The 26,065-nt window shown below is 40.0% G+C and overlaps 1 protein-coding gene across 2 annotated transcripts in view; it reads left to right on the forward strand.

Moving 5' to 3' along the window:
* The window catches only part of CORIN (corin, serine peptidase), a 245,929-nt gene that overhangs the window by 186,318 nt on the left and 33,546 nt on the right, over nt 1–26,065 (forward strand). For both annotated transcript variants that reach the window (XM_008062553.1, XM_008062554.1), the window contains 4 exons: nt 127–234; nt 10,018–10,131; nt 12,216–12,326; nt 13,403–13,532. In XM_008062553.1, the coding sequence (XP_008060744.1) occupies nt 127–234; nt 10,018–10,131; nt 12,216–12,326; nt 13,403–13,532 (463 nt within the window). The remainder of the gene's footprint in view (nt 1–126; nt 235–10,017; nt 10,132–12,215; nt 12,327–13,402; nt 13,533–26,065) is intronic.

A 26,065-nucleotide genomic window follows, 5' to 3' on the forward strand; every position in this document is an offset into this window, starting at 1 on the left:
CTGACTGCTTCCTTTTGCTGAGAACCATTCTTTTCTTCAGCAAATGCTCCCTGACAGCATCCCCCTTGTAGATGATAAATTAGCTGATATATATCTCTCTGTTGACAGCAATGTTGTTTTTTACAGAATGCTCACCTAGTCACTTCAAGTGCCGCTCGGGACGGTGTGTGCTGGCTTCCAGAAGGTGTGATGGTCAGGCTGACTGTGATGATGACAGTGATGAGGAAAACTGTGGTATGTATGTGCAGTGGCACTTTCTTGAATGTACAGTAGTAACTGGATAGGGTAAAAAAAAATGTGTTAAAAATGTAAACTGTTCACTGATGGCCATAGTAGTGACTCGGATGGAATACTAATGCCTTCACTTCTTAAATTACCAGTGAGGCATGCACTGACAAGTGTTTTTGTCAACTCTTGATTCTACATCTACATAACCTTGATATAGAAATGGAAAATGCATTCCGAGACTCCCAGTGGACACTTGAAACCACAGATACTGAACTCATGTATACAGTACTAGGTTTTTTTCTATACATATGTATGTACTTAGATAAAGTTTAATTTATAATTTAGTCCCAGTAAGAGATTAACAACAATAGCCTATAATAAAGTCATGCAATTATAACAGTATACTGTAATACAAGTTATGTGAATGTGGTCTCTCAAAGTATCTTTTTTTTTTTTTTTTTTTGAGTAAGAGTCTCACTCTGTCACCCAGGCTGGTGTGCAGTGGCACGATCGTGGCTCACCGCAGCCTCAACTTCTTGGGCTCAGACTATCCTGCTGCCTCAATCTCCTGAGTAGCTGGGACTACAGGTGTGTGCCACCATGCTTAGCTAATTTTTTATTTTTGTAGAGACAAGTTTTCGCTATGTTGCCCAGGCTGATCTCAAACTCCTGGGCTCAAACGATCCTCTCACCTTGGCCTCTCAAAGTGCTGGGATTACATGTGAAAGTCACCATGTTTGGTTTCAAAGTATCTTCTGTACTGTACTCAGCTATTTTCGGACTGTGCTTGACCAACCACAGGTGATTGAAACCATGAAAAGTGAAACCACAGAAAAGGGGAGGCTACTCCATGTACAGACACTTAGTAAAAGGGGAAGCACTTCACACATGCAAGGAATTGATTTTATTATTAAATTAGAAAGCCACTGTTATCTTTTAAGATCAGCATAAAAATGTCTTTACATATAATTCCCATATTGCTAACTTGACATCTAAAAACAAAAAGAGTTCAGACTCCAACATTCACATTTAACTTATTTTCACACTCTCATATTTTTTTCTCTGTTGACAAAGGTTAAAACTCTTCCTAACATTTCTGCCATTGATCTCCAGAATCACCAATGGATGGGCCAGAAACACCATGGTGATTTAAGTGGAGCTAATTCTCATTTTGTGTCCCTGCAAGCCTTTGTACTCATAACCTCAGTGAGGCAGGGAATAGAAGTCTTTAATAAACAATGTTCTGGAGGAAAGAAAAGTGATTGAGGGTCCATTCATAGAATGGTTTGGTTATGACTATTTAACTTTTCCTGCTTAAAAAGAATTGACACTTCTTTCATTGAAAGTGCACAAGGCAATATGTCTTTTGAAATCAGTTTATTCTTCTGGCCTTTGAGGTATGAAATATTGTCTTGCCCCTCCAAATGAATTATCTGTGGTAGACATTGCCCTTCTGATCTAGACAAAATGTCACAAGCAATCAACTGAAATCCTATCAGCTCCTATAAATATGGGAAAGTTCCTCTTCTGGAAAATTGCAGCTGTCAGAATGATGGCGCAATTTCTGGGGGTAATTTTGTTATGGTGGAACATTAAGTGTTTTGAGAAGCTACTGTTGTTGGTTTGTTTATAATTTTTGTGTAAAGAAATAAATCAAAACTCATTGAATATCCATTATATAAGTGATTTATTGAGAGTATTTTAGACTTGCTCACTTAACTATGACTTTGATGGGTTCTGGTATTCTGAAGTATAACTTTAAATTAATTATCTTAGATGGTTCAAAGAGGTTGCATGATATTCTGTTGGCTAGACTAAATATTTGAAAAATACAAAAGCTTTGTTAAAACAAAACAAAAGCCAGCCTTACCAAGAGTAAAAATCAGCCTTACCAAAAATGTAATTTGCAAAAAAGAAATTCAAAGGACTATAGTATGGTATAGGTATAGTATGGTATAGACCCTAAAATTCATGTTTCTATTTAAGTAATTCGATTTTATCATTACTTTAATTACACAATGAGGGGCATACCAAAATGATAGACATACTGTCTAATCTCAATCAAACACTCAAAATATTGACTATACAGTTAAGAGCTCTAGTTAAGGAAAGTTAAAAGTGGGAAATACATTTGGCATTCTTTCTTTTTTTGCAGTTGGAGTCTCATCTTGTCGCCCGGGCAAGAGTGTAGTGGTACACTCATGGCTACCCCAGCGTCGACCCACTGGGTGCTCCGGTGAGCCTTCCCCTCAGCCTTCCAAGTAGTTGGAACTACAGGTGTGTGCTACCATGCCAGGCTAATTTTTTATTTCATTGTAGAGACGAGGTCTTGCCAAGTTGCCCAGCTGTTCTTGAACCCGCCGGCTCAGGCAATCCACTCGCCTTGGCCTCCCAAAGTGCTGGGATTACAGTGGCATTCTATTAATTGTACCACCAGTATTAATTTATGAGAAAACTCTCATTACGTTGGTGATAGAAAGTTTTACATATGTTCCCCTTTGGGACGTAAGCGCACATTTGAATGGGCTTGTCCAGTGCTCTGGGAAGACACACCACTTCAAATAAGGAAAACAGGGTGGCTCTTGCCTGTAATTCCAGCACTTTGGGAGGCTGAGGCAAGAAGATTGCCTGAGCCCAGGGATTCGAGAACAGCCTGGGCAACTTGGCGAGACCTTGTCTGTACAATAAATCAAAAAGTTAGCTGAGTGTGGCGGCTTATGCCTGTATTTCCAGCTACTGGAAGACTGAGGTGGAAGGATCGCCCGAGCCCAGCAGGTTGAGGTATCTGGGCAACAGAGTGATACTCCTACTGAAAAACAAAATAAAGCAAAACAAAGCAAAACAAAATTACAAAGAAGGGAGTCAGGTTGCTGAAGGCTCAACAGAGGACCCATAGGAAGCCTCCTATCTCCTGTGTCACCTACTTAGTGGTGTCTCTGCTTTCACGTGTGCATAGGATACTATCTGGTAATGCAAAGACCAGCTCCAATGAAGCCGAGTTTCCCTCAAGTTTCCTGTCTTTCTGATTTATTCTATCCATTCTGTGGTATTGAACACATTTAAGTGTTTGGGTTTTACTGAATAATGTGACAATGAACTATTCACTGTCTTGAATCTGCCACTTCCTCAGAACTTCTTACAAGGCTATTGGGTTTCCCTTCAGAACAATTGCTCGTTTAATTCAGTTACAATATCAATACTGTGTTAGAAATTGTCTTTACTTCCTGTTTCTTTTTCACTTTTGTAACAGGAAAACATGGTAGCCAGAGCACTTAGTTTACAAATACACTCTAAAAATACACACATTAGAATTTAGCAACAAGTAAAATTGTTCTTAAATGTCTCCCACTCTCATGGTAAACTTTTGTTGTGAAAGTTGCTTTGACTGTGTGATTGCTAACGTAAACGAGAGTTGACAATGCTGTTGGTAATAGAAGCATTCTCAACAAGTGTTAGGATGAATTATGAAAAGCTGAACAAATCAAATTCTAGATTTGATTTATGGGAGGGGAGCCTCAGAGACAGGGTAGTGATTACTAGGGTCTGCACTGTGTTAGCACAGAAGTACTCCACCAACCTAGTAGGTACTCCACCATCCTAGAAAGTACTCCATTGTCCTAGGAAGTACTCCTCCATCCTAGAAAGTACTCCCTCACCCTAAGAACTGCTCCACCATCCTAGGAAGAACTCCCCTATCCTAAGAAATATTCCATCATCCTAAGAGGTAACCCATTATCCTAGAAAGTACTTTCCCACCTTAAGAAGTACTCTACCATCTAGGAAATACTTCCCCATCCTAAGAAATTCTCCACCATCCTTGGTAGGACTCTATCATTTCAGAAAGTACTCCACCATACTAGGAAGTATACTGCCATCCTAGGAAGTACTTCTTCATCCTAAGAAATACTCCACCTTCCTAGGAAGTATTCCACCATCCTAGGAAGTAGTCCTCCATTCTAGGAAGTACTCTGCCATTCTAGAAGATACTCCCCCACCCTAAGAAGCACCCCACCATCCTAGGAAGTACTTCCCCATTCTAAGAAATTCTCCACCATTCTTGGCAGTACTTCATCATTCCAGAAAGTACTCCATCATCCTAGGAAATATTCCACCATTCTAGGAAGTACCCCACCATCCTAGGAAGTACTCCACTGTCCTAGGGAGTACTCCATCATCTTAGGAAGTAAATTCCCTATCCTAGGAAGTATTCCCTTGTCCTAGAAAATACTCCCCAATCCTAGGAAGTATTCCTCCATTCAAAGAAGTACTCCACCATCCTAGGAAGTACTCCCCATCCCAGGAAGTACTCCCTCACTCTAAGAAGTACTCCACCATTCTCAGAAGTACTCCTCATCTAGAAAGTTCTTCCCCATCCTAAGAAGCACTCCACTACCCTCAGAAGTACTCCATCACCCTCAGAAGTATGCCTTATTCTAAGAAGTACTCCCTCACCCTAAGAAGTACTCCTCCACCATACTAGGAAATACTCCACTATCCTAGAAAGTACCCCACCATCCTAGGAAATACTCTTTCATCTTAGGAAGTAACTTCTCTATTCTAGGAAGTACCCCTATGTCCTAGGAAGTACTCCCCCATCCTAGGAAATACTCCTCCATCCTAGAAAGTACTCCTCCATTCTAGGAAGTACCCTATGTCTTAGGAAGTACTCCACCATCCTAACATGAACTCCACTATTCTAGGAAGTACTCCTCCATTCTAGGAAGCACTCCCCTATCCTAAGAAGTTCTCCACTATCCTAGGAAGTATTCCCCCATCCTAAGAAGTACTCCACTGTCCTCAGAAGTACTCCTTCTCCTAGGAAGTACTCAACCATTCTAGAAAGTTCTCCCTCCTCAAGAAGTACTCTACCATCCTAAGAAGTACCTCACCATTCTAAAAAGTACTCCCCAACCCTAAGAAATGCTCCACTATCCTAGGAAATATACCATCTTAGGAAGTACTCCACTAACCTAGGACTTGATGCTATATTGGTAATTGAATATACACTATATAGGTGGAGCTGCCTATAAAACTAGCTACTTGACAGATGGATGTTTTTCAACACAATATTTTCCAAGCATGGATATCCATGCAGCAGGGAGCAAGGCAAAGGTCTGGGCAGGGAAAGAACAAGAATGACATAAAGGAAAGGAGTGCTGGGAAGCATAAGAGGGAGTGTCTATTTGTGAGCGTTGCTGTCACACTGTGTACTTTCATGTGTGGGGTCGAAGTTAGCTCTGGCTAGACTTGACATCCACAATATTGGTCAGCTCCAAGGGCAGGTGGTTCTGTGGCTGTGATACAAGCAACAAGTCTCCAGGGGAAGTTGAATGAAAATACGACTAGAACAGGCGCTTTATATCTATTGTAAAAATAAAATCCTTTTTTTCATGAACAACACAGCATTGTAATAAGTAACTGATCCCTATTCTGAGTAAAAGGGTATATACATCATGTGGAGAGACTGACAGCAATACAAATGCCCAGTGTCAGTAAGTGCTTTTCTGTTTATCTTCAGATGATTAAAAATCACTTCATTCTCTATCTTTGGTCTCCTCTTGAGCTCAAATAAAGTCAGCCCTTTAAATATCACCTGAGCCGTTCCTCAGAGTCAAAATCCCCTTACGATGTATTCAAGGATTTGACTCTAATATTCATTATGGGTTTACAGCTTGATTCAAAAAGTCTTCCAAAAGGTTTTTCTCTGTCCTTTCAGACTTTTGTATAGCCATTTGTAGAATTGATCTCACAAAGGGCTCACCTGGCTTTCTTAGACTCCCAGTAACCAGCCTCTATTTTCCTTTCTTTTCTTGGGGAAGAGACCACTCTGCTCTGCAGCCAGTAGAAGACTGAGAGCTGTTATGTCCTTACCTGTGCAGACCGTGAATGTGCTGATGGGATGAATCTCCAGGACTATTCTCTGATCACTCAGGAGAGTTTGATTTTCCACGCTAAGGGAGGAATGTTCTCCTTTCTTCTTGTGCTTGGGAAACTGTCATCCTCTCTCATGTAGTATCCTGGTTGGGAAGCCTGGGATGGGTTTACATAGACTTAGATTTATATGTTGACTCAGCCCTTGGAGCTGTGTGCCTTTTGTCCAGTCTCTTCACTTCTCTGGGCCTCACCTATAAAACACAGAGAATATCCTGTTACCTCCCACATCTTGGAATGCTCATGACACCCTATTCAGTCCTTGGAAGATGATAACCAGGAACTCACCTGCTGTGGTGGTGGGAAGCCTGAGGCGGGCCCCTTCAGAAGTCACCCCAGGCATCTCCCTCAAGGGAAGGAGTCCTGTCTGGCTGGGTCTTGTTTCTGACAACTATTTATGGTAGAGGAGAGCGGGTTGGCATGTCCTGTCCTGATCATGGGCAAAGTCCCTGCTCACATAGAAAACCAGGTGACAGGGTGGTGTCCCGTTCTGGAGATGGTGTTTGTTTGGAATAGACGTTCTCTGCCTCCAGGGTCAGAGGCATTCAGCTCAAAACCTTTTCTGCTCCCTATCCTGCTTCTTTCACAGAGGACTAGACCCCCATGTGTGGAAGAGCGTGCCTCAAGGATGGCACTCTAAAAGCAGGCGGTGGCTCAGGGGTTGGGTAGGGTGCTGGGACTTTCTAGCAGGAGATGGTGGCTTTAGGGTCTGTGCTGGCATTGCTGCCCCTTATGGCAGGCCTAGACCCCAGTGGGAGGCTGTTATTCTGTTCCGGCTACTATGTCAGGTGCTGAGGCAGAACCCCAGTGACTGTGCTTTGAGGGAAGAGGTTCCGTCGCCCAGGGTCATGCAGGGTAGCTGGATCCAGACTGTTCCAGCCTTTGCCAAGAACACCCCAGAGTCACCTTGTCTCCCTCCTCCTTGTAGGCAGCTCCACCCTGAAGAGTGAGATCTTTTTTATCTCATGCAGCTCAGCTCCAGAAGATGAACAACCTCTCAGGTTGATGCATACGCTTATAACATTTTCCACTTTCCCGTGGAATGTTAATGTGGCACTCTGGTTGACTGGTCACAGCTCATCCCATTGGCCAATTCTTGGGTTGACCAATGTGGATCATTGTAGATTAAAGCATTTAAGCTGTTTTCATCAAAGCCCAGTGGTCTCCCTGAACGTGGAGAATCACTCAGGTCAAAGCGGCCCTCTGTGAGACAACAAAACCATCTTCTTGCCATGCTTTCCCTGATGGCATTCTCTGCAGACCTGGAACAAAGGTTCCTAGCCCCCTTCACGGCCTTCATGTCCCTGCTAAACTCAAACAGAAGAATCTGTCGGAGGTGTTTGCTTTTTCCACTTGGCGCTCCCTCCTCTTTAGCCCACAAATAGCACTGACTTTCTTTCAAATCTGCAAAATGCAAGGTGTATTCAAAGCACAACTTTGTCACTCCAAATGGCAAATGACAACAATAAATAAACTCCCAACACCAGTGTCTCCATGCTAAAGATGTATGCAACCACTTCATACCTTCTCACTGCATAACAAAAAAGTCTTTACACAACGAAAAGCATTTGCTTGAAAGCCATTTGCTGACTTGACTTACGAGGGTAACTTATTTTGGTAAATAAACAAGGCATCTGGGTTAAATGGGTCTGGCTCTGGGAGAGAAGCCTGCCTCACAGAGCTTTTGTTAAAATGAGATCTAGTATGTGAAATATTTAGTGTGATCATTCATCCTGATTTGCCTGGGGTCAGTGGGGTTTCTTGGGACAAGGAACACTTAATGTCCAAACTATGGTTAGATCCCAGGCTAACTGGGATGAGTTGGTCACTTTTTGGGCACACTCAATCAGAGGACGATGCTCTTATCTCCGTGCTGGAGAGGTTGGAGGTTGTTATTTTGATGTCAATGATGATTTGGTTTCATGACCTACGGCTGCTGTCAATATTCTATCCCACTCATACCCTGCTTCATGGAGTCACACCTTTTTCCTTCTAGAACATACATTTGAAACATAATGATACAAGGCTGGGCACGGTGGCTCACACCTATAATCCCAGCACTTTGGGAGTCAGAGGCAAGAGAATTGCCTAAGCCCAGGGGTTAAAGACCAGCTTGGGCAACTTGGTGAGACTTTGTCTCTACAATAAATCAAAAAATTAGTCAGGCATGGTGGCATGTGTCTGAGGTTCCAGCTACTTGATCTTCCACCTCAGACTCCTGAGTAGCTAGGACTACAGGACTGCACCACAAGGTCCGTCTAATTTTCTGACTTTTTGTATAGACAAGGTCTTGCTATGTTGCCCAGCCTGGTCTCTGACTCCTGGGCTCAAGCAATCCTCCTGCCACAGCCTCTCAAAGTGCTGAGAATACAGGTGTGAGCCACCATGCCTGGCTTAGCCCTCTTTCTTGGATCCGTTTGCCCTCTCATGGAAGGAGCAGACCATCTTGCCAGAGCTGGATTACAGAGACCCAATTTTAAGCTCCATCTCTAATCTCAAGACTCTCATTGTCAGAACATTCTAGATGCTGTCTGTATCCTCCATTTGCTGAAAACTCCAGATAATATTCCCTGTGAGTTCCTGTAATAGATGTCCCTGGGCCTATGATCAGCTCAGATGAAAAGCCAGTGAAACACTCATTATTTCCTGTATTTTTGGATGATGAAATACATCAAAGCTAATTTTAGCTCCAATAAAAATGTCTTTTCTGGTGACTTATTTTGATAGTTGTTTTTAGTGAGAATTTTGAAAAAAGCAGATATTTGTTCTCATAGTGGATTCCAAGAAACCTGAATCAATCAACTACAAAATGTCTTTGAATTATTTGTACTAGGTCAGATAAAAAATAGCATTTTTTTCAATACAGGTAAATAAAAAAAGTAAAGTAACATTTTAAAAAAGAAACATCTTATTTGGTCACTGCTTTGCATTTTACTCACCTTAAAATAGATTATCTTTTCCTGGGAGACAGAGACATCTTGTTCCTTCCATGAAGTGAAGTTTCACTTAAAAGTCACATGTGTGGAGGCCCTGCCACAGTGCTATGAGGTTGGAGGCCACAAGCTTTCTTCCTCTGTGCACCTCACAGCCTAGTCAGGGACAAGGGTCTGACTGCAGTGACAACTGGATTGTGGCAAGCTTTCGCAGACGTACATCACACATGCACTACACTTGACCCCAATGACATTTACTAAGTATATCACAGGTGCTTGCTATTCCACGGGCAAACTACCAAATGAGTGATGGACTTCCTGCTCTGATGCTGTACAAATTATATTTCTTTCTGGGATCAATGGACAAAGTTTCCAGCTTCAGATCTCTGAGTAGCATGAAGGTAACGGCTTTTGCACCTAGCTCTTATGCTGGTTTTGTAGGTATTTGGAACAGGAAGAGAAGAGCCTCTCTTGCCAGACATACAGATGGCCTCTTAGATTGCTGAGTGAAATTGCACTTTATGATATGATAATACACATTTAGATCACTAGGTATTGGCATATTTGCTTAAAAGCACAACTCATCATTTTACAGATATATCTTATGTGTTGGCAAATTGACTCAGCACAGCAATAGGAACAGCTAAAGATGAATGAGAATGAATGCTCGCTCTTCCATTTTTCCTCTCATTTCCCATATGTCATTTTTCATCTGTTAGGCGAGCTGTACTATTTATATCATAATATGGAGATGATTGGGTGTTTCTACTTTCAAAATTGCGTCGTCTATGGTGTATAGGAGTCAGAGCTCATTAAGAAAAAAGAAGTCAGCAGTTATACTGCAGTTTTCCCACATTGCTTGATCAAACTCATTGTTATTTTTAACTCCATGGCTATTGCAAATCACCTTTTCTTCCGTCTCCAGGTTGTAAGGAGAGAGACCTTTGGGAATGTCCCTCCAACAAGCAATGTTTGAAGCACACAGTGATCTGTGATGGCTTCCCTGACTGCCCTGATGGCATGGATGAAAAAAACTGCTGTAAGTGCTTATGTGAACTTAAAATGTTGCCAGCACAACATTTTAATTTAATTTTATTATTTTTTGAGTCAGGGTCTCACTCACTCATCTAGGCTGGAGTGCAGTGGCAGGCTCATGGCTCACTGCAGCCTCGACCTCCTGGGCACAGATGATCCTCACTCCTCAGCCATTTGACTAGCTGGGACTATAGGTGCATGCCACCATGCCCTGCTTTTCTTTCTTTCTTTTTTTTTTTGTAGAGATGAGGTCTCACTATGTTGCCCAGGCTGGTCTTGAACTCCTGGGCTGAAGCAATCTTCACATCTTGGCCTCCCAAAGTGCTAGGATTACATGTGTGAGCCACTGTGCCCAGCCAACATTTTTATTTTAAATACCAATTACCTCTCATTTGGAATATAAGCTAAAAATGTATAAATATGTATCAAAAAATTTGTGTGTTCAAACTTTCAATCAAAACTCTACTTGTAAAGATATATGCTAAGAAGACAATTAAATGTGTGTAAAATATATATACTATGATGTTATTCTAGTATTATTTATGACAGGGGATATTAAAACATCCCAAATATTCTAAATAGGAAACATAAACTACAACCATAAAGTAAAATAATATGCAGATATTAGAACCAAATTATAGAAGCATAATTTATTCTGGGTTCTTTATATATCATTAGTCAAATAAAACATAATATGGGGTATTATGTGTACTATCCCAAGTTTTGAAAGGATATATGCCCCATATAGAAAAAAATAAGAAATTCACAACTCAAAGTTTACAATTTTAATCTATGGGTGGCAGAGTTATACAATTTTTGTGCTTTTCTATCTTTTCTACGTGTTTTGAATGAATGGTCATTACTTTTAGAACCAGAAAAACAAAAGAAGGTCCCTTAAGATGTTTTACCTGCAAGTAACAGAATGCCCAAATCAAAGTGACAAACAAGACATTTATCTTTTCTTATCATATGTGTCACATATGTTTTGCATTATCATATGAAGAGTCAATAGTGAGGTGGAATCTTGAAGCTGCATGTGGGGTTTAGCATCGTTCTTGCTTATTTCAGCTCAGCTTGACCTCATGGTCAAAAGATGGCATTGCCAGGAGCGCCATGGTGCCATGCTTCCTTGGTCATATGCAGGGGGGAGAAGAGAAGAAGAGAGACCCTTGCCCTCATCCTTAAGACATTGATTAAGTATTCGCTCAGGTCAGTCAGGCAAAGTCACAGCTAACCATCAGGAGCCTTTGCGTAAATTAGAAAAGACACTTCCTACAAACAGCTGAATTGCAAAAAGAAGCCCCATGCAGGCAGAACAGTTTAGAAAGAGGTGCTGTTCCCTCTAAGGTGCTCCTGTCCCAGGCTGGGGCATGTGGCATCACAGGCAGAGTTTGGGCATGAGCTGTCTTGCAAAGCACAACCCACAAACTCACAGGCCAAAGCCCTGATCTCGAATCACAGGCTGACTCCCAAATCACTAATTGTACTCAGGAAAAGAACGACTGCCATTAGAAAAGCAACATGCCCAGCTTAAACAGACATGGTGCTTCCCTTAGTGCTGTGGACTGGCAGGTGTATGGGCCTGAACAAAATCAGATTCTCCTTACAAAGGAGCAAGGAAGAGAGTGGATGCTAAGTTGGCCATCCAGGACGTTTACTATAATTTTTTAAAAACCCAAGAGAGAATAATGTATGACTTGGAGATCATTTAATAACAGGGTTTTAAAAAGAATCACGATCCATCAGTGTGGACATAGCTTGTTTCCTTTGGGTTAAAACACAGACTGTAACCCTGTTCTCTAATGCTTGGTATTTCTGCTGCTGTGGAACTGCTTTTTCCATCTGCTTGTTAGAGACTTTGCCATGTGGAGGTGGTCATTCTATTGCGATGCTCTCCATGCAGGTTGACACCTGATAAATGAAATATGACAGATTCAGCTATTCTGCCTCAATACCTGGTGGAAGGTCTCAGTGCCCACCTATTTTCTTCTTCCCACACCCCTGCTGGCAAATGAGAACGTGCATGTTCGTGATAATCATATTTATTTCCAAAATGTTTCCCTTCTCGCTTCTTGTTCCCCATGCCAGCGTTTTGCCATGACGATGAGCTGGAGTGTGTGAACCACATGTGCATGTCTCGCAGCCTGTGGTGTGATGGGGAAGCCAACTGCTCCGATGGTTCGGATGAGTGGGACTGCGGTGAGCTGCCCATTCCCGCCATCTGTCCTGCGCTGATGCCTGCCAGCCATGGATGCTGAATGAATCCTCAGGCCCTTCACGGATTTCATGAACCAAGTCTATCTATTTGGTTTCACGGTTATAAAAGCTGATGGTGGAGATTCATGTGTGGTGTTTTCGACTCCCAAAAAATTTCTTTCCTCCCCGCAAAGTTACTTCCCTGTTTGAAATGTTTATATGATATGCAAAAGACATTTGGGTACAAGTTTGTGTAGTCATATAATTGATGGACTAGGATTGAAAACATTTTATCATCACCCGACCTCAGTCATCGTCAATATTCTACTATTCTTTCATAGTCTACGCCTCCTGGAATGGCATGTGAGAGTGGCCCTCTGTCTTTCCTGTACTCTTTCTCCAGATCCAAAGGGGACTTCTACATGGATGGGACCCAAGGGCTTCTACCACCAGCACCTCCAGGGCTGCAGTTGGCCATCCTGGCTTTCATTAATTCCCTCTTCCCACATTCACCACTCCATTTGTTCATGTGTCTCTGATTTCAGTCCTGTGTATCACTGGCCAGCAAAAGCCTGATTCTCATGTGTGTCGTGAGCAATTGCACAGCATTTCTGAGACAGTCTGAGGCTGATTAAGTATGACTAGGAACGAACACATTTTCTACATTAATCCTGAATTAGCATTGCTCTCACACACTTGCATTCTCACATGCTCTCTCGAAAGGAAATGACATGGATGGAGTTACAGCTCTCTCCTTGCAGTCACGCGAATCCCTGGGTAAACTCACAGGAAGGCCTGCCTCTGGCTGTCTTCTAAGTCAGAGAGAAAAGCAAAGAACTGTCTCTTGCTCTAATGTCTAAATTTCCTTGTGGGGAGAGAACACTTCTAATTCATTTTTTTAACTCCGCCATCACAATGAGAGCAGTGACTTGCACAGAGTGGGTACTCGTCAAATGGTTCTTAATTAAATCAGCACAGATGAATGTATGCCAAAGAAGCAAAAGCATGAAGAGTAATCATTTGTTTTCATGAGAAAGGAATGTTTTTAATTAGGGTCTCCCCGTCTTGTCTTTCCCCAGTGACCCTTTCTGGAAACGTGAACTCCTCTTCCTTCCTGACCGTTCACAGAGCTGCCACAGAGCACCACGTGTGTGCAGATGGTTGGCAGGAGACACTGAGTCAGCTGGCCTGCAGGCAGATGGGTTTAGGGTAAGGTCAGTAGTTTGTAGCACCGATGACTTTCTCAGAGGGCTTCATGGAGCTTGGCGGTAATATCTTCCTCGTGAATACATGGAAATTCAGGGCTCTCAAAGAGCCCTCCAAGGCCTGGAAAATGAACTGGGTGAGGGACCGCCTTTAATTACAGGCACCTGTTCTGAGGAGGAGGCTCTGGAAACCCACTTAGGTGAAGCCTCTAAAAGCAATTGTATTTTAAGTAATGTGGAGATGCAATACTTTCATCATTTATAAAAGCATTCAGAGGAACCTGGATGGAAAACTCTTGCACTTTATTTATTGAAAATCTCTTTGTAAACAACATTAAAAAAATAGGTTGAGACATAGAAGTTGAAGTTGCTGGTATTTGTTTACTACAAGTAAGACAGGAATTGTAAATCCAGAATGAGTTCACTATTTTTGCTTCTTAGTAGAACAGAAAGATTTACTCTAGCTTTGATACAAACATACTGAAATAGATACTTTGAAAGTTTAACACTTACTGTGTTGTGTGGAAGTCTTTTTCAGTTCCACTGGGGTCAGAAGCAGTAATATGCAAGGTCTTATAACGTGTGTGGGGGGGGAGGGGGTTGGGGGAAATGTAGAAATTAGAGGAGTTCTACATTTCTAGAATAAAAAATTGAGCAAATGCTATTTCCCAGGATCTATTGAGCAAACCTGAAACAAGTTTACACTCATGAATCACCAGCACAGTTTTGTCATCCCACTTTGAAATTACTCAGCTCCTGGCATCTTGAGCTGATGGCTCTCATGTAGAGACCTACATCTTTAGAAAGTTGAGTAATCAATGCTAATCTGTAATACAATCACTCTCAACATCGCCAGACTGGAAAAAATGTATTTGCCAAGATCTGTTTAGTGATACCTCGTTTTCACAACTTTCTAATTGATTCTAAATAAAATGGGGCATGATTGTGATCAAGACGAGTAAAAATCCTTTGGAATGTGCTTATTTTTATCTTTCTTCTCACCAAGACCCAAGGTTATTTCTTCATATGAAAATTTGCTTACATAATGATAAACAAACTGCTGAGCATTCTAAGAGTAAGCTGGGACAACAAAGATTTTACAGCCAGAGAGTTCTTTGGTCAAGCCACCTGGAGTGTAACTGTTATACAGTAAATAGAAGGGCATCTGCGTTCACATATGCTTCTTGATATTTTTTCTAATTTTTTGCCTACTGATTTTTTTTTTTTTTTGAGTGGAGGTCTTGACTACAGGACAGGCACCCCCATATCTGGTTGAATTATTTTATTATTATTACTATTATTATTATTTGTAGAGATGAAGTATTGCTATGCTGCTCAAGCTGGTCTCAAACTCCTGGGCTCAAGCAATTCTCTCATCTCGGCTTCCTAAAGTACTGAGATTACAGGTGTGAGCCACTGTGTCCAACCTTGAAATTTTTATTGTGAACAAAATTCACCATCTTAATCATTTCAAAGTGTGTCATTCAATGGCATTTAGTTTATTCACGATGTTGTGCAACCATCACCACTATCCAGTCCCAGAACATTTTCATTACCCTAAAAGGAAACTATGTACTTGTTAGGCAGTCACTTTCCATTTCACCTACCCCCACGACTGAGGCAACCACTAATCTGCTTTCTATTTCTGTGAATTTGCCTATTCCAGATATTGCAATATATATGGAAATGTACAACATATGCCTTTTTTGGTATGGTTTCTTTCGCTTAGCATAATGTGTTCAATTATCTGTGTTGTAGTATGTGTCAGTTCTTCATTTCCATTTATGACTGAATTATATGCCATCGAATGGATGTGGCACATTTTATTTATCTACTCATACATTTGGGTTCTTTCCACCTTTGGTTATTGTGTACATATTGGATTAAAAAGAGTTTTGACTCCATTTTCTCAGCATAGTGGGAAAACAAAGCTTTGCTATTTTAGATATTTAAAATCTAAATAGATATGCAGATGTTTTCATTTTAGATGACTTTATTCAGAAGGGCTAGGCAAATCTGAGCTAGAGGTGTAATTGGAAAACCATAACCATTATTTGAGTTAATAGGTGAGTGTGTAATCAGTGATACGTCTTCCCAGGAAATGAGGACTAGCATTTTTTGGACTTTTTGGTTGCCTTCAAGTTTACTCTTCTGTTTATTTGAGTGGCTTATATGTTGACAGAAGTTTGAGAGCCAGGCTGGAGCAGGAATGATGATTTTGGACAAGATGAGGCCAACCTCCTGCTATGGAATTGGGCTGCTCAGGAAGCTCTTCTGTTACCACTGTCTGTGGATTTTTGCTGTGCTGCAAATTTGCAATCCTGCCACTGATGCCTCAGATAGACTCTAAGTAGCCCTGCACCTTTGAGTCATTTCCCCAAATCAAAGTCCTTGAGAGGAAAGTCTGTCTGGCCAGGATTGGACTGCACTGCCAGAGGGAGGGGAGGGGGAGTGACTGTTCCCTTTTAGTTTCTGGAGTGGAGTGTCTATGACACTGACCTGCCTTTATCCTTTCACACATATTCTGCATAAAAATCCTGAAATTTAAAATGCACCCCCAACTGGTTCTATTTTAGTATTCCACTTCCCTTTTTGTTTTTTGAGTATCTGCTTATGGACCTTGTACTGGGTTAGGCATTGGGTGGATGCAGAGGTGAATAACATCATTAGAACTTATAAAACAGTGGAGAAGATACATTGGTAAAAAACCAAGTATATGAAGTTATACAAAAAAATCAAAAAAAAATTTTTTTCATCTGAGATTGGTTTGACTCATTGCATAGCACATGACAGTCTTAGTGAAATTGTATGAGAAAAGCATTGACCCCATCTTATCTTGATAGTATAAATTCATTAAATCATTTATTCATTCAGTAAACATTTGCAGGGAACAGCACTGTAGTATCTGTAGAATCTGGCACCAACATGACCTGACTCCAAGTGGGCCATCTGCTTGAGGGGGTACATTCTGGAGCTAGTTCATCAGGATGCATCTCTATACCAAATTACGTGTTTTACAGAGATTCTATTGAAATGCTTCAGGGTAGAGGCAGTCAATATAAAACACCTGCATATAGGGTTTTTACACCCCAATTATGACTTTCATGTCTCACTGTGCAAATGTTAGGCTCTCAACTACTTGTCTGAATAAGATTCAGAGTTCTTTGTTGAATTTGAAAAACCTTTTACCTTCATCTGTTGGTATCTCTGGAGTTCAGCCCAGGTTGGGAGTACAATGGCTATCTGATTAGACAGATGTCTAAATCAAGCCCTTAAATTCTCGTGACGGCATATTAACTTTGCTACCTACATGTTTAATATCAAAAACATATGGCCATTTATTCAATCAATAAATCGAAGTCAGAATTTAGACTGCCCTCTAATTTGGCTGAGACATCTGGTATTTGAGTAAGTTAGTCAAAGGGAACGTGATTCTCATGTCTCTTGGCTTTACAAGCTCCATTACTGTATACAATTAGATCATCTGGAAACAGTGTGTCTGGGCTGTACTATTTTGGCAAACATCCTTTGATGGAGTTAGTTGCGATTTTATTTTATTCCCTTATCTTTTAGAGTTGATCAATAGAAGAAACATCCTTTTGAAGAAGAATGTTTCTGTGTCTGGGCAAAAAAACACAAAGACAGCATTATTCTATTACTCGAGAGTCCCTAATATAAGGATTTAATTGTAACTTCCTCCTAAAGTTTACTCCCAGAAAAACGTGTCCAACTTCAGATTTCAGTAAGAAATATTTACTCCTTGATGATTTCCTAATCAATTGACTTCTGTGAAACTCAAAGACAGTTCTGGTCCTATGTGGTAGTAAATCTCACCCAGGCTGCTGGTCTTGCTCACGGAAAACCATGGAGAGGTTCAAAACCTTGTCGTTAAAACGTTAGACATAAAGATTATAAGTTAGACATAAAGATATAAGTCCTATACCATAAAAGTTACCATTTGAAGATGTACAATTCAGTTGCTTTTAGCATATTTGCAAAGTTGTACAATCATCAGCACTAATTCCAAAATATTTTCATCACTCCAAAAAGAAACCCCTTACCTTTTAGCAGTGATTTCTCCTTTTTCCCTAGCCCAGCCCTGAAAGCCTCTGATTTACTTTCTGCCTCTGTGGACTTGCCTGTTGTACACATTTCACATAAACAGAGTCATAGGATATGTGCCCTTTGTGCCTACCTCCTTTCACTTAGCATAATGATTTAAAGATTTATCTGTGCTGGAGCATATATCGTAGGTCATTCCTGCTTATGACTGAATGATATCCCATTGTATGGCTCTAACAACATTTTGGTGATCTGTTCAACTCATGGGCATCTGAGTTGTCTTCACTTTGAGGATATTAGGAATAATGCTGCTATGAACATTCATGAACAAGTTTTGGTGTGAGCATGTTTTCAGTTGTCTGTAAGACTTGAGTTACTAGGTCACGTGGTAGCGCTGTTTGGTTTTTCAGAGAACTGCCAGACCATTTTGCAAAATGTCTGCACCATTTTACACTCCCACTAGCAAAGGATGAGCCTTTCTATCTCTCCATATCTTCATCAACCCTTGCTACTGTCCATTGCTTGACAATAGGCATGCTAGGGGGTAAGAAATGGAATCAGATCATAATATTAGTTTGCATTTCCCTCATTGCTAATGATGCTCAGCATCTTTTCATGTGCTTATTGGCCATTTGTACATTTTTTCAGGAGAAATGTCTACTCAAGTTTTTTGCTTTTGTAATCATGTTTGACTAATATTTATTTCCATATTACTAAGCCCTGTTATTTTCTTTCAAAATGCTTGTCTGATGGCTTTTCTACCATTTAGTTATTCAGTGCGTATTTACTGAGTACCTACTACATGCTAGGTACCGTTTTAGAGGCTAAGAATAGAGTAGTGAACAGACAGCGAACCCTGCCTCAAAGAGTTTATATTCTATCATCTGCGTTATTAAACCATCATAAATAAGTAAATCATATAGGATTTGGGGAGGTGGTAAGTGCTATGAAAAAAGAAAGAAAGAAAGTAAAGAACAGTAAAGGTTTTCAAAATTTAGAATTGGGATATATTTTGGTACTAAATAGAGTGATCAGGTAAACCTCACTGAAAAGTGACAGTTTAGCAAAGATTCAAAGAAAGTGAGAGAGTTTTCCAGGTAGACATGGAGAAAGCCATTCCATTCAGAGGGAGCAGTTGTAGCAAAAACACTTAGTAGGACTATGCTTTCTGTTTGTGGACAAAAAGGAAGCCAGTGAGGCTGAGTTGAAGGAGAGGCAAGAGATGGTGGGAAATGGGGGAGTGTGAGGGCTGGAAATCATGGAAGGCCTTGTGGGCCCGTGTCGAATTCTGAGTTTTAGTTAGAATGACATGGGAAACCCTTGAATGGTTTTGAGCAGATGCATGATGTTATCTGATAGAAAGGGATCACTCTGGCTATTGTATTAAGAATAGATTATAGGAGGGCAAGGGTAGGAACGCGAAGACTAGTCAGGGTGCCCTTGAGGTAACCCAAGTGAGAGATTTGGGCGACTAGAGTCAGTATGGTAGCAGAGGACATGGTGATAAATAGCTGATTCTGAGTATCTTTAAAAATTAGAACCAACAGGAGCTCCTGACAGATTGAACATTGAGTGGGGGTGGAGAAAAAGAGAAGACTTAAAGGTTTTTGACTTAAGTAATTGGAAAGATGAGGTTTCCTTCAAGGAGGGTGGGAAAGGTAGCAGATGGAACAAATCCGGAGAGAAAGATGGTTCTATTTTTGACTTGATATCTGGGATGTCTATTAGACAGCTAACAGGAGATGTTCCTAAGGCCCAACTCTGGAGCTCATGAGAGGGGTCTGGGCTGGAGATATATACCAGGGAGGTGCCTGTGTACAGATAACACATAGATTTGTGGGACTAGGTGATGTAAACAAAGGAGTGAGTACAGATAGAGTATAGAAGACAAGGGCTGAGCTCTAACTTTAAAGGAATGAGAGGAAAAAAGTAGCCTGCCCTAGGGGATGGGAAAGAACAACAAGTGAGGTGGGAGTATTTGATGTCCTTCACAAGAGGTGAAGAAAGTGTATCAAGGAAGAGGCAATGGTCAGGTGGATGAATGCTGCTGAGAGGTCAGGTAAGACAAGAACTGAAAACTGACTATTGGGTGAGCAATATGCTGTCATCGACATGAACCATCTTGTTGCACAGAAAGCTTAAGAGGTAATGGAAAAAGAGTAGTCACACATAATGAGTATAGAACGTTCTTTGAGGGATTTACTTCAAAGAGGAGTAAAGAAATGTGGGCAATGTCTAGGAATTGAGTGTGGGGGCAGAAGTTGAGTGAGGAGATGTTTAGCCTCCATTTTCCTGTAAGCACTCACTGCTCCAGGCTCTAATTCCTCATAGAGCCCTGCCAGCCACCATAGGGACATCATGTTCAGTAAATTATTTTCTGTCAAAATCTTCTTTCATTTCGTGTGTGTGTGTGTGTGTGTGTGTGTGTGATATGTATGATGTGAGATGTCTATTAGACACTCAACCAGAGATGTTTGTAAGACCCAACTCTGGAGCTTGTCAGAGAGGCCTGGGCTGGAGATATATATCGGGGAGTAGCCTGCCCAACTTGTACTCCTTATGAGAATCTAACACCTGATGATCTGAAGTGGAGCTCAGGCGATGATGCTAGTGCTGTCTCCCAACATCCCCAGATGGGACTGTCTAGTTGCAGGAAAACCAGCTCAGGGTTCCCCCTGATCTGCTTTGTGGTGAGTTGTGCAATTATTTTATGAGATATTGTTATGTAATAAGAATAGAAATAAAGTACACAATAAATTGTAATATGCTTGTATCCTCTTGAGCCCCCACCCCCCCCAGTCCATGGAAAAACTGTTTTCCATGAAACTGGTCCCTGATGCCAAAAATGTTGGGGACTGCTGCCTCAAGGCACCCAATTATTCAATAAACATGACCTGACTGGTGTGGCCAACCAGCTATTCAAGATAAATCCTTTCAGTATTGCTTTATATTGATGTTTTGGGGCAAGTCTTGGTAACCCCTTATGATCTTATTTTTAAATAGTTAGCAGTGAGGAGGTAGGCGTCACAATCCGGGGAGTTTTCTCTTTCTGAAAATTCACTTATAGTAATAAGCACATGTGTGTCATATCCTAAGTAGAAATCAGCTGCAGCAAACTCACAGCATCAATTTTCGTAGTTTTTTTGGCAGGCAAGTAGCTTGTACGTAGGAGATTAATGTCCTACTGATTTCCAAGAAGTTGGTAGTTAAATGACTGCCAAAGTGAAAACAATGTGTGAGTCCAATGTGTGGGTGTAGTGCTCCTGGAAAATACTATTCTGGAGTAAGGAAAAAAGATACTTTTCCTAAACAGCACTATATCCTACAGGAAGAGGAACTTTTTTAGGTTCTTCCATGAGATTGTGGGTAATGGGCTTGAATAAACAAAAGCAGAATGAGTCTACCAGTTGTCCTAAGAACATCCACATCATCACTAGCTGCAAACTGTGCCAAGAATTTGGATGTTTGTTGGCAAACTGGATCTCAAACTGTGTAAGATGAGTTAATAGACAATTTATGAAATTATATGAAAATTCAGTGGTAGAAAAATGTATCAACTGGAATGGACCTGTGCAGACTCCTGAATTCATCAGATTTTTAAAAATCTCTTACATTCCATTTGGTAGTTTAAAAATGTATCATTAAAAATAGATTTACATCAGGATTTATAAAATCAAGGATGATTCCCATGTGTTCTCCAGACAAGACCCAACTTTTAGCCTTCTAATCCTGGCCCTAATAATATTAGGGTTAATTTTGAACATTAAGATTTAGGCATAGAAATAATCTATCTCCATAAAGTCTCTGGGGGCATCAGATTTCCCAGTGATCGCAATAGACATAGCATTGCCTTGGAGGTGAACATGAATGGGTCCTGGGTAAACATGGTTGACAACTTGAGTGATTCATCAGGAATTGACCCAAGAGGGCTTCAGTTATTTCTGCTAGAAGAACGTACATGGCAGTATTCTCCATTAGGAGCTAGGTACACTGGGAGACTCTTGATGATGCCCTGTAGTGTGTCTCCTTCATGTTGACTTTGGGGCCTACTGAAGTCTAGCTTTTACCTCCAAGACGGGATTGACAGCAACAATATTACTTATGTGCCAAATCCACTGATCTTTTTTATTATCATCTTACAGTTTGGACTCAAAACCTAATTTGTTACTCTGGCCAGTGAGACACTGCGTAACTGGCCCCCCTGCCTGTCTCTCTGGCCTAACAAATATGCCAGCATTCTCTACCTGTCCGCTAAACTTGAAACACATTGACTTTGTCATTGATGTTCAGACACTTCAAACTCATTCCCAATATGGGGTCTTGTTGTCACCGCTCCTTTTGCTTGAAGTGCTGATCTCTAGGCTTTCCATCTCATCACTCACATCTTAGCTCATATGTCCATGACTTACAGACATCTTCCTTGACAGCCCTCATCAAGTCACTCTATCACATTTGCTTATTTTGTCTTTTTCAAAGAGCTTTTCAGTAGCCTAAATAATTTTTTACATGTCTCTGATTTGTTCCTTTTACTAAAATAATAGTTTCTTAGAGAGGGACTCTGTTTAATACAACACCAATCTGTTGTCTCCATTTCTATTCCACCTTATTAACCCATAATCATCAGTTTTAACCCTTGTCTATCTATGTCATTTATTTAAACTGTCATAGTAACTAATGTTTCTTCTGCATCCAGCTCGCTTTATAGCAATATCAGTTTGAACACTCACTGATGAACCCATTTCATGAATAAGTCTTACCTCAGAGATAATCCTTTACAATCTCAAAAAGATGTTGTATATGAGACTTGTAAGTCTACATTGTTCAGTGTTTGAGATAATGAAATATAGTCATTTAAAAAATAATAAATCATCTTAGACATATTTCTAGTTTCAACCCAATCTTCCTACATCTTCCCAAAATTAACATAAAAACAGAGGAACATGTAGGTCTTGATTCTGAGGCACCAGAATCTTTTGAATGAAAACATTCCTATTAAAGTCACATGTAACAGACCTATGTTGTATGTCTCCTGCATTCCTCCTTTCCTTGAGACCTGTCCCTTGCTTTTGGGTGGACACTTGCTTCACTTCCCATTTTATCCTTGAGATCCAAATAGGAGCAACTATCTCTGTACATGACTCTCTCTATTTGGTCTGTGATTGGCTGAAGGATGTTTACCTAACACACGCTGGACCAATCACAGTACCTCACTCCAAAGTACCTCATAGTGACTGGTTTTGGGATACTAAAAGTTCTTCAGCAAGATTTGTTTTCATTGAATCTGGGAGAGAAGACTTATTTCCCTACTGGTCACAAAGATGGCTGGATGTGTGTAGAGGTGTAGGCAGGCAGTCCCCTGGCTTATGGGAAAGTCACTTTGGGACAAGAGAATCACCCTCCCATCCTCCTCTCCTCCCCCTCCCCAGAAAGAAGTGGAAATGAGAAATTGGGAGTCCTGAGGATCCTGGCATTGGTCATCTAGAAGACCTTTCACTTCCCTTTGGTGATTGATCACATTCCCACTGTTGGATACTCAGATAGTCCAGCATTAGTTTAGCACTTTTAATATGCTGATTTTTTTTGTTTTCATTGATAAAGTACCGTTAAGCTAATGTTAAGATTTTTTTGAACTTTGAATTCTTTATCTTGTAATGGACCCAGACAATTATATGTTGCCTTAAAATTTTGAATTAAATAGAGGTGCACATATTCTTAGAAAGCATTTTTTTTATATGCCTGTAATCCTCAAGAAGAAAAAAAAGGGCAGCCAACAAAGCAATGTTCCTGTTAGAAAAATAAATTCTACTCTGATTCACAGTCTATCTGAAGAACTGGAATAAATGATGATATATTGAAATTGAAACTGGTAATCTTTAGCTTTACACAAGGAACAAAAAGAAAGGGAGGACAAACAAGAAACATATTCTTTGACAGTAAACTCAAGTTGCTGTCAATAAGATGTTGCATTCATATTTCTTAAAATAAAAAAAAAAATTGTTCCAAAAGTTTTCCTCCAAGTTATCAAAAAAAAAACAACAAAAAAACAAAGATAAAATAGACAGAAGGAGATAGTTGAAGTAATGTAGATTCTGAATGAGTGGACACTTCTGCTTGAAAATATATTTACAGCTTCTTTGTTTAATAAGACTGAATTTTATATATGATCAAATGATATTTAAAAAATTTTATGATTGATTAATTTGTTATACTCTTAATGAGATGTTTATTCTAAATAGTACTTTAGTTTTGTTAATTTTGTTTTCTAATTTTAATTTCTAATAGGATGGTATATATATTTAATAGTTATAGTGAATACATTTATATTTTACTTCACATTACAATTTTGTAATTTTTATATTGGGAATGGATTAAATGTTTAATTTTATTCATTTATTTCTTTATTTCATGAAATATGAACACTCTGCATTTTAATTGTGTCATTCAATAACTCACCCTTCTTTGTTTTGAGATAGTTTTCGTCATTTGTACTTCTAGTTCCATGCCTAATACAGTTATTATACTCTAACTCTGAGGTAGACAAATGAGTTGTAAGAGAGTAAAATTATATGTCTTCAGCTACGATTGCAAGAAAAAGTGTTTTTAAAATACTGTTTACTAAAAAAAAAAATTCAGAATTTAGCTCTGCTTTAAACATTTTTATTGATGTTGTTTTGCCGTATAAAGCACACACTGAGCTGTCTAACCAGACAAATGATTCTATAGAAATATCAATTCAAGTTTTGTTGGAAACCTATGAATTGCCCATCTGTCAAAACTTCTACTTGACAAAATAACTCAACTTAACTAGCTTTCAATATTAAAATGTCAAATCTATGGAAACTGAACAGGAGTAATATCATGAATAGTAGTAATCATATGACAGGATTCAAGAAAAGACTTTTGAAATCAGATACTACATGTTTAGTGGAAATGTTCCAAGTTCTGAACAGGATATTTAGAATTGCAAATAATTTATGTTTTCCACAACACAAGACATGTGTATTTCAAGACCAACTGCTGAGCACTGAAGTTAAATACTTAAGTTATTATTTTTTCCCCCAGCAATAGATATGTTAGGATGAACCTCATTCTTCCACTGAAATGTGTAACATGTCCAGGGAATTCCTGCACTGTTCTCTTGCTGTCAAGGGCAGAGAAATCCCTGGTTTGGGGGAATTTGTGCTGACTTTCATTTTTTAAGTAAGTAGCCCCAACATAATTACACTTCAAGCATGGGGTAGGTGACTTAATGAGGATGGGACAGGAATAGACCAAAGTGTCTAGTGATCTGATTGTCTTCCTAAGCCAAGATACCTTGACTTAGAGGCACCACGTCTGGCCCCCCTCCTGTAACCATGCCTTATCCCTGGGGGAAATCTGTTTGCCAAGGACTTGTGCCCACCTGGTCCATTTTCTAGAGTGATATTTCCAAACTGTGTCCAAATCAGCATCATCATCATCATCACCTGTGATCTTGGTAGAGAGGCAGACTTGGGGCCTGAGACCTATGAAATCAGGAAATCTGGGAATGAGGGTGACAAATCTGTGTAATAGTCCTTTAAGTGATTCTGATGAATGTTAAAGTTTGAAAACCACTGTTCCAAGGAGTCTGAGATTTTTTTTGGTCTTTTATTATTATTATAAAGATATGTGGTACAATTAGGGGTTAGGTATGCAAACATTGATCATGCAGGTACCATTGTTGATGAGGTGTGCCCCTCCCTCCCCTAGCAGATTCCCTCAACTGCCAATCCCACCCCCTCCCCTGACAGTTTCCCAATACTGCCAATCCCTTTCTTATAGTAAGTAGTCCAAGATTCTAAATGTGAATGTAACTGATATGTTTGTCAAGACAGGAGGACAGAATACATTTTCTTTAACAGTTTCCTCCCTTGATTGATCACATCTAAACATGTAGACAGATGGAGTATGGGCCTCCAGGTGTACTCTCCCTCTAGGCATTGGAAGAGATCCTTGCTTGCACTTCCTTCTTGGTATTTGAATCCGTGGTTGCTGTAGGAGCATTCTGAGTCTGGACTCCCCACACAGATTCTGTTAGGATACAGTGACTTTGATGCTTCATCACGGGTAAAAACCTTTTTGCTTTTCTGCTTTCTATACAACAGGCTTTCTTTAATTTGCCTCTTGACAGCATATAAAAAATGATGTTCATTATTTAAGCCAAAAGCAATACCAATCATCCAACAAAATTTGAGCAGTTATTAAGTTCCAGACATCTTTTACATAATGTGATTTATATTATGTATGTAATTTTAAAAATTGAAAAGTACAGGCACATATTTTTGATGTGTGTGTATATTAGCATGACTCTTTAAAAGGGAAATTCATAATATCAATCAAAATTTAAATTTTGATTCGGTTATTTTATTTCTAGGAATTTATTCTAAAATCATACTTGTGCATGTAGGCGAAGGCAATTGCCTAGAATGCTAATTGCTACAATTTTGTTATAAC

Source organism: Carlito syrichta, unplaced genomic scaffold, assembly GCF_000164805.1.
Source record: "Carlito syrichta isolate Samal-C Ts95f unplaced genomic scaffold, Tarsius_syrichta-2.0.1 Scaffold305745, whole genome shotgun sequence".
Lineage (NCBI taxonomy): Eukaryota > Metazoa > Chordata > Mammalia > Primates > Tarsiidae > Carlito > Carlito syrichta.